The 19,535-nt window shown below is 40.9% G+C and overlaps 1 protein-coding gene across 1 annotated transcript in view; it reads left to right on the forward strand.

The window, feature by feature from the left end:
- The window catches only part of thsd7ab (thrombospondin, type I, domain containing 7Ab), a 214,462-nt gene that overhangs the window by 108,408 nt on the left and 86,519 nt on the right, over positions 1-19,535 (forward strand). Inside the window, exons 9-11 of the mRNA XM_087848450.1 lie at positions 56-94; positions 405-440; positions 3,888-4,134. Coding sequence (XP_087704576.1) covers positions 56-94; positions 405-440; positions 3,888-4,134 — 322 coding nt within the window. The remainder of the gene's footprint in view (positions 1-55; positions 95-404; positions 441-3,887; positions 4,135-19,535) is intronic.

Consider the following 19,535-nt stretch of genomic DNA (forward strand, 5'->3'; position numbering starts at 1 on the left):
CGTCCTTTTTGTCACGTCTCTGAATGTTTTATCTGGTTGTGTGTTTTCCTCACAGTCACTGCAATGGTTGTGGCGTGGATCACTGTGATGGAGGGTAACATTTGAAAACACATTTTGATGGTAGCTCTTGTATCCCTCTAGCTATGTGTCTACATGCAGAAAAATTAAAATTGTTCGTTTGTTTTGAGCTTTAAAAAATGTGTACATTACCATAACAGCTTTAGGGTAGCTTATAATTGATTTTGAATTTATTCAGCCAGTTGTAATTCAGTCAAGCCTTGTTAGCCATGTGTGAAATGACTGAACTCTGTTAGCGCTTTTCAGTTGTTCTGCTGTAGTATTAGCTCATCCAGAGCAGACCTCACCTGCCACATTAACATTTCTGACGTTTGTATTTATCAAAGGTCTTTCACAGGTGCCGAAGTTTCCAGAACTTTATGGTAAATGTTTGACTCTAGGCAGACTGGATAAACTGTAGTTGTAGAGTTGTAGTTTAGATTAGCTTTAAACCCCTACTGTACTGTGACACAGTTTTATGAACACACAACAATACCAGAAATCTGGAAGCTTTCTCTCCATCACAAGTTTCCCCCCCAGAGCAGATTATCTGATTAGAATTTGCTCCTTGGCAGATTTTTTTTTAACCCATGTGTTACATATTAATGAAATATTGAGAAAAAATGGTTGGAACTAAAGAACTGCTCAAACCTTAGGACACGGGGCTCTAATAATATGCATCCACCAATGTTTGCATAGAATTCTGTGCTAATTTTAATAAGCTTAATTAATGACCTATTTAGCATAACTGCTTACATTTAATTCTGTGGTGATTATGGTGGGACTGTGGAAAGCCCAAGTGGCTCTTACTGTTTTATAGTCATCAGTTGAATCACATTCAAGGTGCATGCTAAGTGGCAGTTTCTCCAGCAAATTATAGTTTGTCTTGCAAACATGAGTGCATTTAAATAACTGATGGAAAGGTGTCAGAAAATACGCAAAAAATTATGAAAAAACAACATTTGACTATACCTGTCTAATAAATACCCAGTAACGACATGTCCCACGTTCAGTTAGGTTCATAAATCTTTGGGAAAAGACATGATTTTGCCTCTCTACACCACAATACTGGATTTTAAATTAATCAATATGTGATTAAATCACATGTTATAAGTATTACAGGGATTACAGACATTGTTCTACATAGTCTGATTGTACATATGTGGTGATTCTGTAAACAATTAACAGCAATGTTTTTGCTAAATCCCTTGAATTAAAGCTAAAAGTCTGCACTTAAATCACATATTACTTGATTTATAAACCGCTGTGTTGGTGTGCAGAGCCAAGAATTCTTTGTCTAGCAATTTATGGACCAAACTATATATGCACCATTATTTGTCACTGCATCATGTGAGATATGTTTCCTTTAAACTGCCTCACATTTCCCCCGTTGTCCAGCAAAACAACATTTTCTAGGTCACTGTTCAGCCACAGCTGAGGCTCATTTGCGATACCATGTCAGGCCAGTGTCGAGTCTAGCATTGCCCCATTGTTAGTCAGCTAAGGTGGCATGGCGCAGTCAGCAGAAAGGAAGTCATGCTCAGTGGCTATTAGGCTGGGATTTGTCAGAGTTGGCAGTCTGTGATTCAGACCCGACTGTGTGTACACCGGCACTCATTTAGGAGCTGGCTTTCTTTCAACTCCGGCAGAGAAATACAGGTGTGAAGAATTCGCAGTGCTGCAATGCCCCTCAATCTTTCCTGAAAGCCCTAAGTGTCTGCAATTACTCTGAAACAGAGATGGCTCTCTCAGCCCATCGACCCAACAACTGACTTACTGCTGCCTTACAAGAGAAAGGAAAGGGACATGGGCAAAGAGGTGGCATAGCGATGGCGATAGTTAAAGGTATTAAACACTAAAGTAGTGGACTAAGGAGCTTGGAAAGAAAAGCGTCTGGACTTCTTTGAGTTGCTTGAAGACGTTTCACCTCTCATCCAAGAAGCTTCTTCAGTTCTAAGGGTCAATTGGTGGGGAGTCCCAGATTTAAACCTAGTGGGAGTATCCCCCCAAAGGGGGACAAAGGACCCCCTGATGATCCTCTACCTAATCACATGAGCCAAGGTGTGAAAGCCAGTGTGGGTCCCAATCAGCCAGGGTTTCGGGTGAGCTCATTGTGAAACCTGGCCCCACCCTATCATGTGATTTCCTGAGGTCAGATGGCCCAGGATGTGAGTGGGCGTTAAGGCGTCTGGGAAGGGATCTCAAAACTGGATTATAGATGGCAGACAGTTGGTGTCGAAAACCACCGCCTCTGTTCAAAGATGGTCGCTCACAGTGGACGTAAATGGCTTCTTTCACTCCTCTTTCAAACCATCTGTCCTCTCTGTCCAAAATGTGAACGTTGGCATCCTCGAAAGATTGACCTTTGTCCTTCAGATGCAGATGAACTGCTGAGTCTTGTCCCGTGGAGGTGGCTCTTAAGTAGTGCATTAAAGCTGGACTTATGTCTTGCAGTAGTATACACAAACATTTAAACTCCTCTTGTAGACATAATAAATTACCAAAGGTTAAAACCTAAATCCTGAATAATCCCTGATAAAGACCAAAACAGCATTTGTAACATTAACATTCAACAGAGTAGGACCTGCAAGTATTTTTTGGTAAATAATGGTTGTTTTTAACATTGGCAACCCAAGATATGTAGTAATTTAAAGACATGTTTTTAAAAAAATCACTATTTTTCCACGACATGCCAGCAAACATGGTAACTTTTCAGCCTTGTAGCTTTCACCAAAGCGCGTTTTGTAAGATGTTGCTCATAACTAAACAGATGTTTTTAAGGACTATTATTCATTTCTGGTCATCTACATAAAAATCATACACGTCTCATTCAAACATTAGACATTTTCCAGGGCTATCTTTGGAGGCTTTTTGGAAAAAGTAAAATCAAAATAAAAAGTTTAGGCTCCCTCTTTAAAGTAAACCCCTGATACCCAAAGGCAGCAAGAGAAGAGAACTGATTGTGCTGTCAGTAAAAACAAAATGCCAGATACATCTATATTATGCATTATTCTGTTTTAATGAAAATTGGGTGGAAAAGCAAGCAAAAAAAAAAGGTGCAGTGATATTTTGAGCCATAAGTGCAGATGCATATAAATCAACCAACATAAGCCTCAGCGTTTAGCTTCGGGGGAAACAAATTCTTGCACCTTTCTTGAGACTTGAAACTGGCTCATTTACAGTTTCTCTTCTAGCTTTTTATTCAACAATTCTCACCTCCGAGGTGCAAGAAAAAGATTTTTGATTATTAGGTTGTCACAAGGTATTAGAGGCTGTTTAGATATCTAGATCTAGATATTAAACTGACATTGAATGAGAGACTGGGTTAGAAGTTTTATATTGTTTGGTCCCACAAGAATAAAACTTTCCGTCACTAACAAAACCTTTTCTTTTTTTTGACTGTCAGCGGTTACATGTGAGGTGTAAAGTGTTTTGTAACAGGCTTAAAAAATAACTTTTCACCTTTCATTTTTTTTAAACCAAATTGATCCCTTTTTTTTTACTCCATCATCACCCGACCAGATTTATCCTAGAAAATAACTACATAGAGGAAACCGCTCCATGACTGTCTCATGCTTGAGAGTGTATGCAAATATCGATCTGAGGCTGGTAATTCTAATTTTAGCCTAATCCATGTAAAGTAGTTTTACCTGAACTTTTACACTGAAAACAGTGAATATAATAGTGCTGGGTGATTCTCTTAATTAGCATTACATGATGTGTTTTAATCAGCTGTGGAAACAGAGTACAGGAATGACTACTCCTGTTTTACCTCCTCACATGAGAACACTTTTAGATTTGCTGTCCTCACTGTGTTTTGGGATTCTCAGGTGGCGCCCTCTGCCCGAACAGCAGCGCCCTTCAGGAGGTTCGGAACTGCAACGAACACCCCTGCACAGTTTACCACTGGCAGACGGGGCCCTGGGGCCCTTGCACTGAAGACCCCTCCACCTCCTCCTTCAACACTTCTGTGGGGGTCCAGCCCAACAGTGACGGCGAGGTTCCCTGCTCCATGGGAATGCAGACTCGCAAGGTCATCTGTGTCCGAGTGAATGTGGGCCAGGTGCCACCCAAGAAGTAAGCTATATTTCTGCTTTCTTTGAGCACTTGTTTATGTTGGCGTTTAACCAGCGTATAGCCATTTAAATCCTGCTACACAACACTGATTGCTTAGTTCCTGCCTCTCTGATTTGTAGCTGTATATAACTGTGAAATCAACTCCTGGAGTGCTGTGTTGTGATGAAAATTGCTAAGTTCTCAGACCTAAAATCCACTTGCTTTGAACAGTATTTCACAATCATGTGCTATCGAAGATAGAAGAGGAGGCGTGTGTTTCCATTTCAAATGGCTCTGTATGGCAGCTGATTTGACTGATTTGGACACTTTTCACATTCAAAAGGAAGAAACTAATCAGTGAAATCTGTAGCAGCTTTGAGGAAACGACGACAGCGAGAGCTCTGCTTGTCTTTTGATGAGTGAAATGATGTGTTAAAGAACCCCTTGTGTTTTGGGTTGTTGCTTAATGAACACAGAAATACAGTGAAAATGAAATTTTAAAAAGCCCATCTTACATGCTCGGTCAAACAGTGATGTACGAGCATTTGTTTTGGTGTGTAATGGAGTATCCGGGACATTGAGTAAATTATTTGTATCTGTTTATTTTAAAGGACGTCAACGGTTAACTGTACATGGCAAAACTGAGACTGAAAGTCGATGACATTAAAAACACAAAGGAGAAGTCAGAAAGCAAGAGATGAACGAGAGAGACAGCAGTGGGTGGGGAGCAAAGTGAAATAACGAGATGCCGAGAAGACTCTACGTGAAGTTAACTCCCAATTCCTATCTCCCCTTTGCAGGCATCCACAGATAAATAAATAATCTTTGTCCCTGAAAGTCTAATTAACCCTGCCGTTTTGGGCGCTGGTAATTTCTCATTGATGATAATGACAGTAATTAAATGGGATTGATACTTTAAGGCAATTTAATCATGGGGGAGATGAGAGACAAGATGTTTGTGGTTAGCTCTGAAGACCACACCGCATGAGGCGAATTCAAAACACAGAAGCGTTTACTTTAACATCCGCCAAAAAGTTCATCTCTAGTCTGGTGTCAGTTATGCTTGGCTGATTCACATGACAACAGAAGATAAAGGAGTTGATCTGCGTTTGTTGCCTTTTGCAGAAAATAAATCCAAGGCAAATTGATTTCGGCCCTGCAAAAATAAAAACAAAAGGTCTCTTAACGTGTGTTCTCTTATGTTAAATTAGTTCCTTTTGTTTCTCGCTATAATCGAGGACCAGAAAGTCCCCAAGCGTAGTTATCACTGAGGAGAGGATGGCAACATCAATTATTTAAAGGGTCGGCGCGTGTTGAGCATGTTACGAGGGAAATGTGATTCATGGAGAGCAACACAGGATGAAATGAAGATTAATGTCCAGTTCAGCGGTGGCTGTTGGAGCAGCTGACCCAGTCAGTGAAGCTGCAGAACAGGGGTCAAGATCCTGGAAGTCTTTTATCGTGTGTAGTATAAAATCTACACTCCTGGCAAAGCTGGAGCAACAGATAAACACAGGCTCAGTGGCTTGGCGAGTGGGAGGTGCAAATGTGTCAAGGGTAATGGCTCTGAGTCTCTGACAAAAAGAGGTTTCAGTCAATTTGTTTCCATTATCTTTGTTTTTACTGCTCAATAACTTATATAATCAACTGTAATTTGCAACAAGGGCAAAAGAGCAGCATGTAATAGTGTCACTAGCAGAAACGGAAAAGAAGATATTGAAAGCGGACTCCTACTCACCCTCTCAGACGGAGGTTATTGCTGCTAACCTCAGCTGAGCCTGTTGGAGGTTTTGAATAATGAAAGTCACACAGGCACCTTAAAGAAGTCCAAAGAGTTGTTTGACATTTTCAACCTTCAGTGGAGATTGGTTTTTCTGTGACTTACTTAGTAATTGAATTATTTTGGTGATGCTGAGTTCTGTGTGGTAACAAGCTTTAAAACAAGAGTCCATTAGAACAAAAAACGCAAGGAAAATGAACGTCCTTCAGGTAGTAAAGCACATCCACACCCATGTAACAGGAGGTCTGTCATGCTCGTAGTCTTTATATACTCAAAGGATTATTGTTGCTGTAATTCCTTTTTTATTTTATTTTATTTTATCTTATTATGGAAAACAATGACAAGACATTTCAGCTGTTTTTGAAGCAGCTGGGATGAAAATGAGTACTCATCATGTTTGAGGCCATGATTCTCAGTTGTCTAATCTCAGCTGGAGAAGAGTTGCTACACCAAATGGTGGAACTCAAGTAGCCTATATGGGGGTCTTTTCTATTTTTGAGTGGGAGATTGAGAGACAAAGGAGCTTGCAAAGAAAAGCGTCTGGACTTCTTTAAGTTGCTTGAAGACGTTTCACCTCTCATCCAAGAAGCTTCTTCAGTTCTAAGGTCAAATGGTGGAGAGTCCCAGATTTAATCCTAGTGGGAGTTTCCCCCCACAGAGGGACAAAAGGACCCCCTGATGATCCTCTAATCGCCTGAGCCAAGGTGTGAAACTGGGTGTGGGTCCCAATCAGCCAGAGTTTCGGGTGAGCTCATTGTGAAACCTGGCCCCACCTTATCATGCAAATTCCTGAGGTCAGATGGCCCAGGATGTGAAAGAAGCCATCTATGTCCACTGTGAGCGACCATCCATGAACAGAGGCGGTGGTTTACGACACCAACTGTCTACCATCTATAATCCAGTTTTGAGATCCCTCCCCAGACGCCTTAACGCCCACTCACACCCTGGGCCATCTGACCTCAGGAATTCGGGACCCACACCCATTTTCACACCTTGTTTGTCCCTCTGTGGGGGGATACTCCCACTAGGTTTAAATCTGGGACTCTCCACCATTTGACCTTAGAACTGAAGAAGCTTCTCGGATGAGAGGTGAAACGTCTTCAAGCAACTTAAAGAAGTCCAGACGCTTTTCTTTGCAAGCTCCTTTGACTACGATGACCTCAATGACTGAGAACCTTCACAGACGAGATTGAGAGACAGATTCAGGTAGCACCTGTCGAGAGGTGGAAGCTGTACCATCTGTTGTGGTGAGAACAGGTCTATAAAAATCAGAAATCTTTACTTGATTCAACCTTAGCTTATCTCAAGTTCAGTGTCGTCTCACGGGGCTTCCAGAATACTTGTTTTTGACTTCCTGGAAGTCCACGTCAGACCATTTAAACTTGACAGTGAGCAAAAATGAAAGTTTCTTTCAAACTGTCCTGAATTTTATGTGGAGTATCATCACTGGTAATGAATTGGAACTCCAGCTACAGCAGCAAGCTTCTTTTCAACAGTTTGAAGTTGAAGAGTACATGTTTTTCAAGCTGTACAGCAGCATGGCAGGTGAGGAGCGAGGCTGGGAGAATTCTCACTGTTTCTTTGTTTTGCTTTGGGGTTTTTCGGCTGTACAAACCTGAGGTTTCTGGAAATGCATTTAAAATGCAGGAAGATCTTTTTGGGTACTAAAGAAAGTCTTTGATACACTGGCGTTGTTCCAGTAACTATTTCAGAGGCCAACGTAAAAAGGAATACTGTAATGGGACCAGACTGAGAAATGTGAAAATATCAGCTGTGCCAAAAACAATGCAGGAGAAATATACGTTGAATGTTAAATCAAGTAAGCAGCGGCCTGATTGACAGGCGTCTCTTACAGAATGAGGGTGGTTAATGTTTGTCAGACATTAACCATTTATGTAAAGAGAAATTACAAAACCAGAATAAGAGTGTGGACAAAACAGAAACATTGTATTTTCCAAGTTTGTGTTTTTATTTTGGTTTGTCTTTTCTTGAAGAGCATTTTTATGATTAATTTGATGAAAAAATTCAAACTGAAAAGGAAAGGCAGGACTGGATTATGCATAGCAGCCAGCTGTCCCTATTCTTCTCAGACCAGCCAGTTAGGCAAAGAGAAAATATGGTGGGTATAAAATTTTTTTTACTTCTGTACCTGACCTACTTCAGGCTAATGTCTGATGCGAGAAAATCAGATGGATGAAATGAGTGTCAGGATTACTCAGCAGTGAGAAATCTCAGACTGTGCAGAACTTTTTGTAAATGACTGAAGATGGAAATAATCATATTTTGACCATAATGGATCTGATCAAAACGTATTTGCAGCTGACAAAACACAGCCCCTGTTGCAGAACAGAGGCTGTGTTTTGTCAACATAACAAACACTAAAAAGGAGACCTGAAATCAAGAGCCAGAATAAACATTTGTAAATGGCCTGTACTGTGTGGACTTAAAAGCGCACACAAACACAATTGTTTTTGTTGTTTTTAATTTATCAGGAAGACCAGATTTTCCATTAGATAATGGGATTATTGGATGAAACATTTTTGGCATCCATCTCCAACTCGCAGCCTCTTAAAAGGGATGGGACTAGCAGTTGTGTTTAATGGGTTGTACCTCGGAAAAAGTGTGTGCATCATCACTGCTTGAGTTTCTGTCTGCCTGGGGGCAAAAACAGAGTGACAGATACTGAGAGCGCTGTCAAACAGAAGTCTCTCCACAGATTGTGAGACGGCTTTTCACGGTTATGGAAGAAGTTAGCCTTCAGGGCTGGCAGAAAGCCTTTCCTGCTAGAAAGCATTCTTGGAGAACGTCTTCTTGGTTCGTACTAGAAACACGGGAAACGCACACGCTAAGCCTTGGTGACTTTTGTTAACCTTACAAATCTGTGGCAGGATATTTGGTGGAAAATAAGTGAAAATAATTCAATTAATAATACACATAACATGAACCCCAGTCCCGTGTATAAATCTTTCCACATACTAGCTCTGAATTCCTAAAGTCGTTGTGCCTTTCCCATTTTTCCCGCTAGCTGTTTTCACCTCTCATCATTGAAGTGTCATGCTGTCCATGGTGCTGAAGACATTTTCTGATCTCCTGTATGTATGTGTGATGCAAAGTAGCTCCCCTGAATTTGACCACATTTTTGTTTTATTCTCTCTCGTTTTTGGTGCATTGGTGCAGTTTTAATACTGAAAAACTAATATTAAGTATATCAAATGTTATTGATCCTCAAAGTTAGGTATAGAAAAATGGTTCTGAGCCAAAATGCTTATTTGATTTGAGCTTTTAAGAGAATCTATATATATGTTTTTCTATTTCTCTGTGCCAAATTTAGACCCACTCCTATGTGTGTCAAGGACTTGCAACTCAGAGTTTTCATAGTAAAGGTAGAATTTTACATGAGGTAAATAAATACACTCAAGTTATTGCACAAAAAAATCATTAATTCTAAAAGACACTCATCGAAAAACGTTCATGATTAGTTTTGACAGAAATACACTGATGGCAGAGTAAATGCATGGATTGGATTAAGTTTAGCCGACCTTAAGATGATCTCTGCCCTTGGTATTCTCAGGGCAGCCAGTCAGATCAGCCAAAGCAAAGATTACTTCAAGCAGTGCAATAAAAAGAGAAAAGCTTGACCTAAGGCTATTCCTCTACCCAACTTCCTTCCAGCTCACGTCTAGGAAAATAAAATGTCTCAGGTGTGCTTAGCAATAGGATACAAGAGATTGTTGCGCCCACATCTTCACAGAGACTGAGCTCCATCACAATAGCCTGCATCAAGCTTTTGTACTCGATGGGCGAGGAGGCAAAGCAGACACTGGAGAGAGATCTCAACACCAGCAACACCAAGGATACGTGGCAGGCGATTCAGAGCATCACAGGCTACAAAAGCAGGAGCGCCCCCACCATGTGTGAGCCCACGTTGCCAGATGGGCTGCATATTACCCTCGCTTTGATCTCCTCAACAAAGAGTCAGCTGTAAAGTCGACTCTACCTCCAGAGGACCTGCCACTATCAGTATCCACAGAGGCTGTGAGATGAATCCTCCTGAGGATGAATATGAGTAAAGCTGTTTGGCCTGATAACCTGGCCATGCACTAAAACACGCTATTACTAACATTTTTAGCATATCATTTTGTCACTGTTTCAAGACATGCGCAATTATCCAAAGGTGCGTAGTGTGTAGTCTGAATGCCCTCCAGCACTGATCCCCATTCTGAAGTAGTGCTTTGAGAGGGTGGTTCTTCTGTGCCAGCCTCGCCCCTCACTAGATTACGTTGAGAACCAACAGAACCACAGAAGGTGCTGTGTCCACTTGTCTTCAAAAAGCTTGAAAATGAAAACACCTACATAACAATTCTGTTTGTCAATTTCAGCTCAGTATTCAATACTCCCCCATGAAGCTGACTGGCAAACTCTGCACTCCAGGATTCGATACCGTGCTTTGCAACTGGATATTGAACTTCCTCCCAAACAGAATCCAGACAGTATGAATTGGCAGTCACACCTCCTCCACTCTATTCCTTAACAGTGTGCTCAGTTCCTTCCAGTTCATGCTGTACAGTCATGACTGCACTTGCAGGCATGAAGAGAACTTTAAGGTGAAAAAACACCAGCATCGTCCACCATATTACAACCAATAATGCGAGTTAAAATCAAGAAGTTGAATCAAAACTAGTGCAGAGTCATGTTAAAAAAAACAAAACAGTTGTTTCATTTAGTAAAGAGGATGCAAAGACAACTAAAAAGCCATACTCCTCACAGATCTCCACTCTGGTGAAGAAAGCTTCAATGGAAGAGAACTACTCCAGGAAATTTCGGAAGTAGTTTTTGTCAACTTTTACAGAGGAACAGTAGAAGGCACCCTAACTGGAACCATCACAGACACAAAGAATGGGATATGGATGGCCCAGTATACAGTGTTGGGGAGTAACGGAATACATGTACCGCCGTTACGTATTTAAAATACAAAATATAAGTAACTGTATTCCGTTACAGTTACCGTTTAAAAAGGTGGTATTTAGAATACAGTTACTTTGTTGAAATAAATGGATTACACGGCGGTACTTCCCTGTTTCATATTGTGGCGGGTCAGGCCTGTTTGGGTTTTGTTTGACAGCTACGTTCTGTTGTTCCAGGTGGCAGCGTTACGGTTGCCATGGTTACAGGGTGACGCTCTCTCTCTGCGTGTTTCCTGGGTGAGAGAGCGCCTGTTGTTGTTGTTGTTGTGCTAAGCTAATAGGCAGAATGTAGCATCATGGGCAGTGTAGTCCGTGCTGCAGGGAGAATGGACTGCCATACTCGATATGTGTCTGTGAGCGAGGGAGGGAGAAAAAGGAGAGTCGAAAATTACGAGTTGTCATCGAGCAAAAACGGGAGCTGGAAGCATGTAAATATAATAATAACCACTGCAGCCAAGAAGAGAGCCTGACGAGCCCAGTTGTAAGTAAGCTATTAAAACTCGACTGTACACCGTGTTCGTGTTTTCCTCCGAAACAATAAGCTCCTTTGGAGCAGCCTTTCAACGCCTCTCTCTGTCTCTCGCAAGCAAACTTGACCCAGACAACAAAGTAAAGGTAATTTTCAGCTACGAGCCCGACACAGAACCCACCGTATTAGCCAGAGGTCCCTTTACTACGGTTCGGAGCCGCGGACCTTCAGTAACAGTAATAAATCACAGCAATAGTACATTCATGTAGTTGTAAACAGCATGATAATATATTAAGTAATCCAAAGTATTCAGAATACGTTACTCTCATTGAGTAACGTAACGGAATACGTTACAGAATACATTTTGGGGCATGTATTCTGTAATCTGTAATGGAATACATTTTAAAAGTAACCTTCCCAACACTGCCAGTATATGAAGGATTTGCAACGGGTGATTAAAATCATTCAGCCACATCAGTGAGATCGGCGAGGTGCGGTTTCTCCGCAGAGCCCAAAGGATACAAGAAGACAATACCCACCACAGCCGCGCAGTCTGTTCACTCAGCTGCCATCTGGCAAGCAACGCAGATGTGTTCAGTGCTCTAGCACCAGACTTCAGAGCAGTTTCTGTTATTGGCTATGAAATTATTAAATTCATCCTCCACACTCCTGCACAAAAATAGTTTTCCGACTTGGTTACTTATTCATTCAATTATAATTTTTTTGTGAGTAACATAATGAGATTTCATCTGTAATTTCATTGAACATTTTTTGTTACATTATAATAATTAAACCGGTATCTTGTTCAAAGTCTTGAGGTTGATTTATCTCAAGCCACAGTCACTGGAAGGGGTCCAAGCTTTATTGCACTGCAGAAAAAGGCTCTGTGACTGCACAACTTTGCCCTTTTTCTTAGCCTTGAACACTTAAAAGTTTTGGATGCTGCCCTCAACTTTCACTCTTCACTCGGAAATTACTTTGACTTTGCACTTTACTGCGGCAAACACTGCCACCGAGATGGCTTCTTCTAATGCAATTGCCAATTAACATATACCAACCAGCACATTCTCTGCTATAAAGACTGGCAATCAACACTTTAACTGAAGCAAGTTTCTAAAGAAACACAAGAAAATTAACAGGGTGGAAAGGCATCAGGAGTTTTTGGTCAAAACAGAAAGAAGAAGCATATGAAACTTTTTCAATATTTCAGGAAGAGCACAGATATAATAGGAACTTCCACTGATCACATATCACAGTTACAAAGGTGATCAGTAGCACAAATAAGGAAGTTAAGAAATTTGGTGACATTAGTGCCTGAATCCAGGTTAAACCAGGTTGAGCAGCAGCTTAATGCTAACGTAATGCATTATTCTTTCTTTCTTCCAACCCCATACATGTGATATACAGTAATGGATTGTCTTATTCTCTGGGTCATCACTAATTAGCTTTGCTAATAATGGATTGGATTTATTTAGCGCTTTTCAAGGCACCCAAAGCGCTTTACAATGCCACTATTCATTCACTCTCGCATTCACACACTGGTGGAGGCAAGCTACGATTGTAGCCACAGCTTCCCTGGAGCAGACTGACAGAAGCGAGGCTGCCATATCGCGCCATCGGCCCCTCTGGCCAACACCAGTAGGCGGTAGGTGAAGTGTCTTGCCCAAGGACACAACGACCAGGACAGAGAGCCCGATGATCGAACCGGCGACCTTCCGGTTACAGATACGCTTCCCAACCCCCTGAGCCACGGTCGCCCCGAGGACAGATTTAGGCAGGAGACGTGTCGTTAAGATCTTATCAGAAATCATGTGTTTGGTAATCAGCTTCCGTGCCTTTCATGGTTCCTTGTTGTATTGTTTTTTCAGAGACTATCTCTTTATGTGGGGTGTTGTTATCATCCAGTATAAACTTAGAAACAATCAGATGCTTCTCCAAAAGTGTTACACGATGAGAAGACAAACTCAAACTTGTACACTGCAGATTTGAAGAGAAACTGTATGAAAAGTGACAAGTACCTAACAAAGACAATCAGAGTCAGCTGGAACGAGCACTAGTCAGACGTCAGCAGTAATAAAAAAGGATATGACACATACAGCATAGAGAGGTGACAAGAGATGAAGTTTCACTGGTTTTCATTTATTTATTTGCAATGTATTTTACTGAAAACGACTTACAGTACACACAGAGAAATGCCCCCACCCTCCACCACCATCACCACCACCTTTTCTTTCTGTTAATGTTCTGGAGACTGTTTTTTCTCAATCAAACCTTATAGGACCCCGCTCCTAATCCAAACATCAAATGTGCTCTGACAAACATGAAAAATGAAACAAAGATAAAATAACTTAATTGATCTTTTATAATGGTTCCACACTTTATGTCATATTTACCACCCTGAGATAACAACAGGAAAAGACTAAAGTGAGACAGCTTGTTAGTAGAGTTGAGAAAGTTAGATTCATTCATTAGTGTGTGGACTGAAAATCGAGCAGTTGCTGTTCTGTTAGTCGGACAATCCTTTAATCCATTACTGTGTGTGTGTGTGTGTGTGTGTGTGTGTGGTGGGGGGGGGGGATGCAGAAAATAAGCCTAGTGTCAGTTCAGACAGGCCAAAAAGTCAAGCTCAGCTACAATCCTGGCTAAAGTACTTTAGTGCATCCGAATATCAAATACTGCTATACTGCTGGATGCATTATTTAAGCTGCTTTAGCCTGCTCACAGCCACTTTGCTTCTGCCACTTGGCAACCCGCAACACACCTCAGTTCTTTTTTCTATCAGTATAGTATCTATTGTCACGAGTTCCTTCTCTCTTGTTGCCGGTTGCTTCAAATTATGGTTTTCTAATACGCTGATTCTTTCTTGGGCTTGTACAAGCACCTTACAGCCTCCCATTCACTGCTTAAAGAATTCTGACCTTTTTGTTCTATAAATCAAACGATTAGTTCAGCAAGAGAAGATTCATCAGGTCTACTTTTAATAAAACACATATTAGTAGCAGTGTGTGATTTACCCAGCACATGGACTGAGAAAAAGCTTCAGTGACGCTTGTTATAGATTCTACAACTCAAAATAACGGCGATACCGTACTTATAACTGCAGGTGGAAATAACAATCTTCTTTTGACTTTGAAAAGAATTAATTTATCTGATTTAATCCCCTCAGATAAGGAGGTGACACCATTTTCTCTCCCATATAATCATAGATACAAATCAAGCCACAACTCTATTTCCCTTCACATATAAGTGACAATGTGTCCTAGTGATGAATCATGAGACGTGCAATAGCAGTGTGTACAGTGGGAATTTACTCACTACAAGGCCTACAAGGTGACCCTTTATAGAGCCTACACGCCAGTCAAACAGTTGGAGAGAATGCCTGATTTACGATGGTGGAAAACTGTTTAATAATTAAAAATAATTGCTCCATCATTTTCCCTTATATGTTCATTTATGTTGTGATTAGGGATGGGTATCGTTTAGGTTTTATCCGATACCAGTACCAAACTGGTACTTTTGAAACGGTGCCGGTGCTTAAACGGTGCTCGAACCGGTGCTTAAAGAATGAAGAACACAAACTTTGAACAAAAACCTCTCATGTTTAGCTGTTTTCTTGTAAAAAGATAACAATGTTAGCCTTTTCTGCAGCTATAGGGGATTTATGGTATCACTCTTGGCTGGAAGCAGTGCTTAATCAATGGAAAAAACACCAACTTTGTCCAAAAACCTCTCATGTTTAGCTGTTTCCCTCTTTTTCTTTGGTCATTTTAGCCTTTTTGGCCAGGGTGAAGGGAGTATCTGCCATCAAACAAGAAGACAGCCGCATGTAACTACGACGGTGTTTGCTAGTTCACCTTTCATGCATTAATGTAATAACGTGGTTAGCCTACTCAACGTAAATTACACACGAACAACATTAAGCTACTCACGCAGAGAAGAACGGCTGCTGCTGCATCATCATCCGTCATCATTTCTGCTACACTGGCAGGGCTAGGGGCCAGGACTCTCCTCTTCGGGTTTTTGGGGGATGTTGCTAACTCCGGGTCCGATAACAGGCAACCCACCTGCAATAGATGTGCCCGGTGTGAGGTCTCGCAGCAAGCTATCAAATACGGCGCATTCCTCGGCTTTTAACAAAATGCTATACGTCGCCAGGTGTTTCATCAGATTCGAGGTGTTATCTCCTTTGCACAGTATCACAGTATCAGCTTAAAGCACTTGTTGCAGGCTGCTGAGTTTGCATCTTTTGCTGTGAAGTAAAGACAGAATTTGACCGCTTCGCCTTGGGCATTTTTAATCTGTAGCCCAGGAATGTATGTACCTGGACCCGCCTACTGTCCTCGGAAAGGTAAAATGATTGGCTAGAATCTAAAGTGTATGACATCTCAGGAAAAAAAAGCACCGAAATAAAGCACCGAAATGTGCGCTGCTTTTCGGTCTGGTTACTACCGTTTATGTCAGAACTGGTGCCATCATGGCACCGGATACCGGTACCCATCCCTAGTTGTGATGTGATGAAATTTCAAAGACCATAACATTTTTTTAATCTCTCATGCCTTTAGCCATTTGCATTCCTTTTTTTCCAATTATTTATCCAATTTTTCCCTTAACTTGTCACGTTGTTGTAGTCTGCCCTTGTTATTTTATAATAACCCCTCGAGATTAAATTAACTGTTTTATAAAAGCACGTTATTTTACACCACTTTTTCCTTGTCCAGAATGTTGTGACGGCTCTGGTTTCCAGGCCTTGTTTTCATCGCTGGCATTTTTTTCCTAGGAGTAAGTAGACACGGATGTTTTTTTTGTTGTTGTTGTTTGTGTTTTTTCCTGCTCTACATGTCTTCATCTGGCACAATGTAACTGGCAGGTACTCTTGATCAGTGCACCCATGGGATCCCAGCAAAACAAACAAACATGGCCGCCCGAACCCTCCATATGCAGATGTGCCCCGTCTCATTCACAGATGGATCTGTGCTATCTTCCTCCCACAGTCTCAGGCAGCGAACCTCACAGAGTGCATGTCACCCTCGTACACACAGTCGCACATGCGCAAGCAACACATACACAAACAGTGACTGTCAAAGCCCAAAGACACAACAGAGACAAATATGTCAGTGCCTCGGGCTTGGGCTGCGATCATCCCTATTGAGAAAGCTGTTGTGGTGTGAGGGGAAAAAAACAATAACGTCTGCTTATTGATTCTGACAGTGTGTGCTGACACACACCGACTGTGCGTTTGTATAATCACATTGATGCTGTGGAATTTGTGAAAATGAATGATTCATGATTATGATGTTGGACAGTAGCTGTATTAAGCCCAGTCAATCATCTTCCTGCCATGTTTTCTAACGGAGGTTGTGTTTACTCTGGTTCTGACTATGATAGATAGCTAAAAGCCCTCGAGACGGAGGGCCATAAGATGCTAGTGAAAGGGTCCTTGAAGAACTGCACTACTTTTATGCTAAATTAAACTAATGATGTTCTTGTTTGTTGTCCATAGTTTTGATAATGAAATTAATTAGGCCTTATCTTTTCCCACCAGACCATGTTTTTGTGTGCGTACACTTAAAGCTACTGACATTTCTTTGCTTTGAATCTTCATCCTGTTCAACCATCTGCTCGTTTTTTGAAAACAGCCTCTCGCTGAACAGATTACTCATCGCGTTAATAGCGGCAAGCAAAACATGAGCATTAGCCTGGCTGCTCATCTTGATGTCGTGCTTTGGGACAAGCTCCCAGTGCTATGTCTTCGGCTCACTACAAATCATTACGTTTAAACATCATAATGAGTTTGTGACACTGACTGGAACCAGCAAGTCAGTTTAAACCAGATGCTATTATTGGATTCATTTCAGTGAAGAGCATTTCCCCAGTGATATACGCAAGTGAAGACACAGAAAGAGGAAAGACTAGAATAGGAAATTGTGCGGCTGGGATATTATACCCCAAGCACCTAGTAAATAAGAATTTTATTCCTCGAACGAACAATAAAATCAACGTGACAAGCAAGGATAAATAAATTGAATATTAAAGACAACAATGACACCAGGAGAAAAACGAAAGAAAACACACTGGAATGATAAAATGTACACATGATAGAAAAATGCATAAATAACAATATTATAGCTTGATTTCACACCCACACAGAGTGAATCTCCCAGCCAGGCATAGTGCTGTAAGTATTCTGGCTGGTGTTGTGCTTTGCCAACAAACATTGCCCGTTCTTTCTTTCTGGAAACTGGATTTTAATTGAATTTTAATTGTCTAAATTTGGATAATATCCGCCATTAGCGAGGCTACAATATAATTAGACATAAGTGAGGGGATTGGGAGTGGGTGGCACACAGGTTTGTTTTCTCTGCAGACAGAGACATGCTATGAGTCCACTCATTGCCCTATATGTAGAGCATTTTTATTTTTTATTGTAAAAGATAAATGTGTTCTCCCAGTCATTCTAAACTCACAAATTGAAATCTCAAACATGAAGGCTATCAGAAGTGACCTTTCACTGACATTTGATTAAGATTCTCCGAACACCTAAACACAGTCCCACTTTTATACCAGTCTAGGAGTTCACCTTGCATCACAGAGAGGCCACTTGTGATTACTACATTGATAAACTGAATTGAAAAATAATAGAGCTCAACATTTTATTCACAGATGGAAAGCAAACCAGTTCTGTTTGCTGACAAGAACTCACAAACATGCATGTAATGTAAACTAGAGAGTCAAGGAATCTACAATATTAGAGAGAAAACCACAACAATCACACAGTCCACTAGGAGCAAGCGTTAGGCGATGGTGGAAAAACTTGCTTTCAATAGAAGGAAACATCTGGCAGAACCAGATGAACCAAATTCAAACTTAAATCCCATTCCCTGAATTCATTTGTATACATCCTCTCTCTATCTTAAGAATGAATCCTTATTTATGCAATTGCAATGCCGAGTGGACCTACCTTACCTTGTAAGTAACTACAGTTAGAGCCTAAATCTCCTGAACTAACTTCAACCTGGAGTTGGGTAGTATTGTAAAGGTTACGTCTCATGTAACTGCAGGATAAAAGTCCGTCCTGTATGTTCCAATGTGCCTTTTGTAGACACTTAATGGTCTAAAAATGTGTCCCACAATATTCATATATACGCCTTTACATGATTAAAGTAACTTTTCCTGATTTGTCCTATAAATTGAGCTGGTACTCTATGCGAGTGTTGTGTTTGCAGTGCTGTCCAAGTTTTGACAGGAAGCAGTGATTGCTTGTTTAGGTTTTGTTTGCTGGGGGAAGCAGGGCATCTTTGTTATAGTTTAGAAAAGATCATAGTTTTGGTTGAAAAAAGCCTTCAGTGTTGACTCAAAATGAGATGTGAACGCACGTTTTTTTAATCACAGACTCCACCTGCTTCTGAGAAACAACAGCCATAGTTCATTCTCACAGGAAAATGTAAACACGAGTTGTTTGAGGCATTTGAAACACCAATCAAGATTGTTGTTCCGGTAAAGGCCGCCTTCACCAGAACATACGCTCGCTTGTTTGTGTGTTGAGACCCAAAGGGAACACTGAAAAGGTGAAATCGAAAAGGCAAGCAGTCTGCAATTCAGAAAGGAGTTGTTTCGTCCTCTAAGGTCTCTCTTAGTATTCACAGTGTTTCTCCTCGATCGAAGGCAAAACTGAAGTTGTATTTAAGTTGTAGTATTTAACCTTAAACAGAACTATCATGGCTTTTTCAGATTTCACAATCCCAAAAGGGTTAAACTATAATTCATGCTCTGACTTTTATCATTTTTGAGTATGAGAAGAATTTAACAAGATCAGAGGTTTAATCTCATCTGTTTAAGACTTTTGTGTTTGTGTCACAGTATTAAAGAAATCCCAAATGAGATAGAGAGAGGGTTGTCTTTGACACATATTCAAGGAATCAATAAGTAAACAGAAGAAGTCCAATAATTCATGCATGCTATTGAACTGCATACACACTGGAAGTGGTACACTCATCACCCATTGCTTAGAAAAAGACGGGTGGTTGCTTGCAAACATCCCTGGCCCCAGTTGCCTAGGTGACCCTGTAATGTAGTTACTCCCAGGTCACATATCAATCAACAGTATTCTTCTCTCTAATTGGTAATCACTTTAGCCACTCGCCTGGAAATTGAGAAAAATATTTTCTTGCTCTCCCTCTTCCCATTGCCAGTGGTTATTTTTCCCATAGTC

Source organism: Neolamprologus brichardi, chromosome 11, assembly GCF_056152115.1.
Source record: "Neolamprologus brichardi isolate AB-2024 chromosome 11, ASM5615211v1, whole genome shotgun sequence".
Lineage (NCBI taxonomy): Eukaryota > Metazoa > Chordata > Actinopteri > Cichliformes > Cichlidae > Neolamprologus > Neolamprologus brichardi.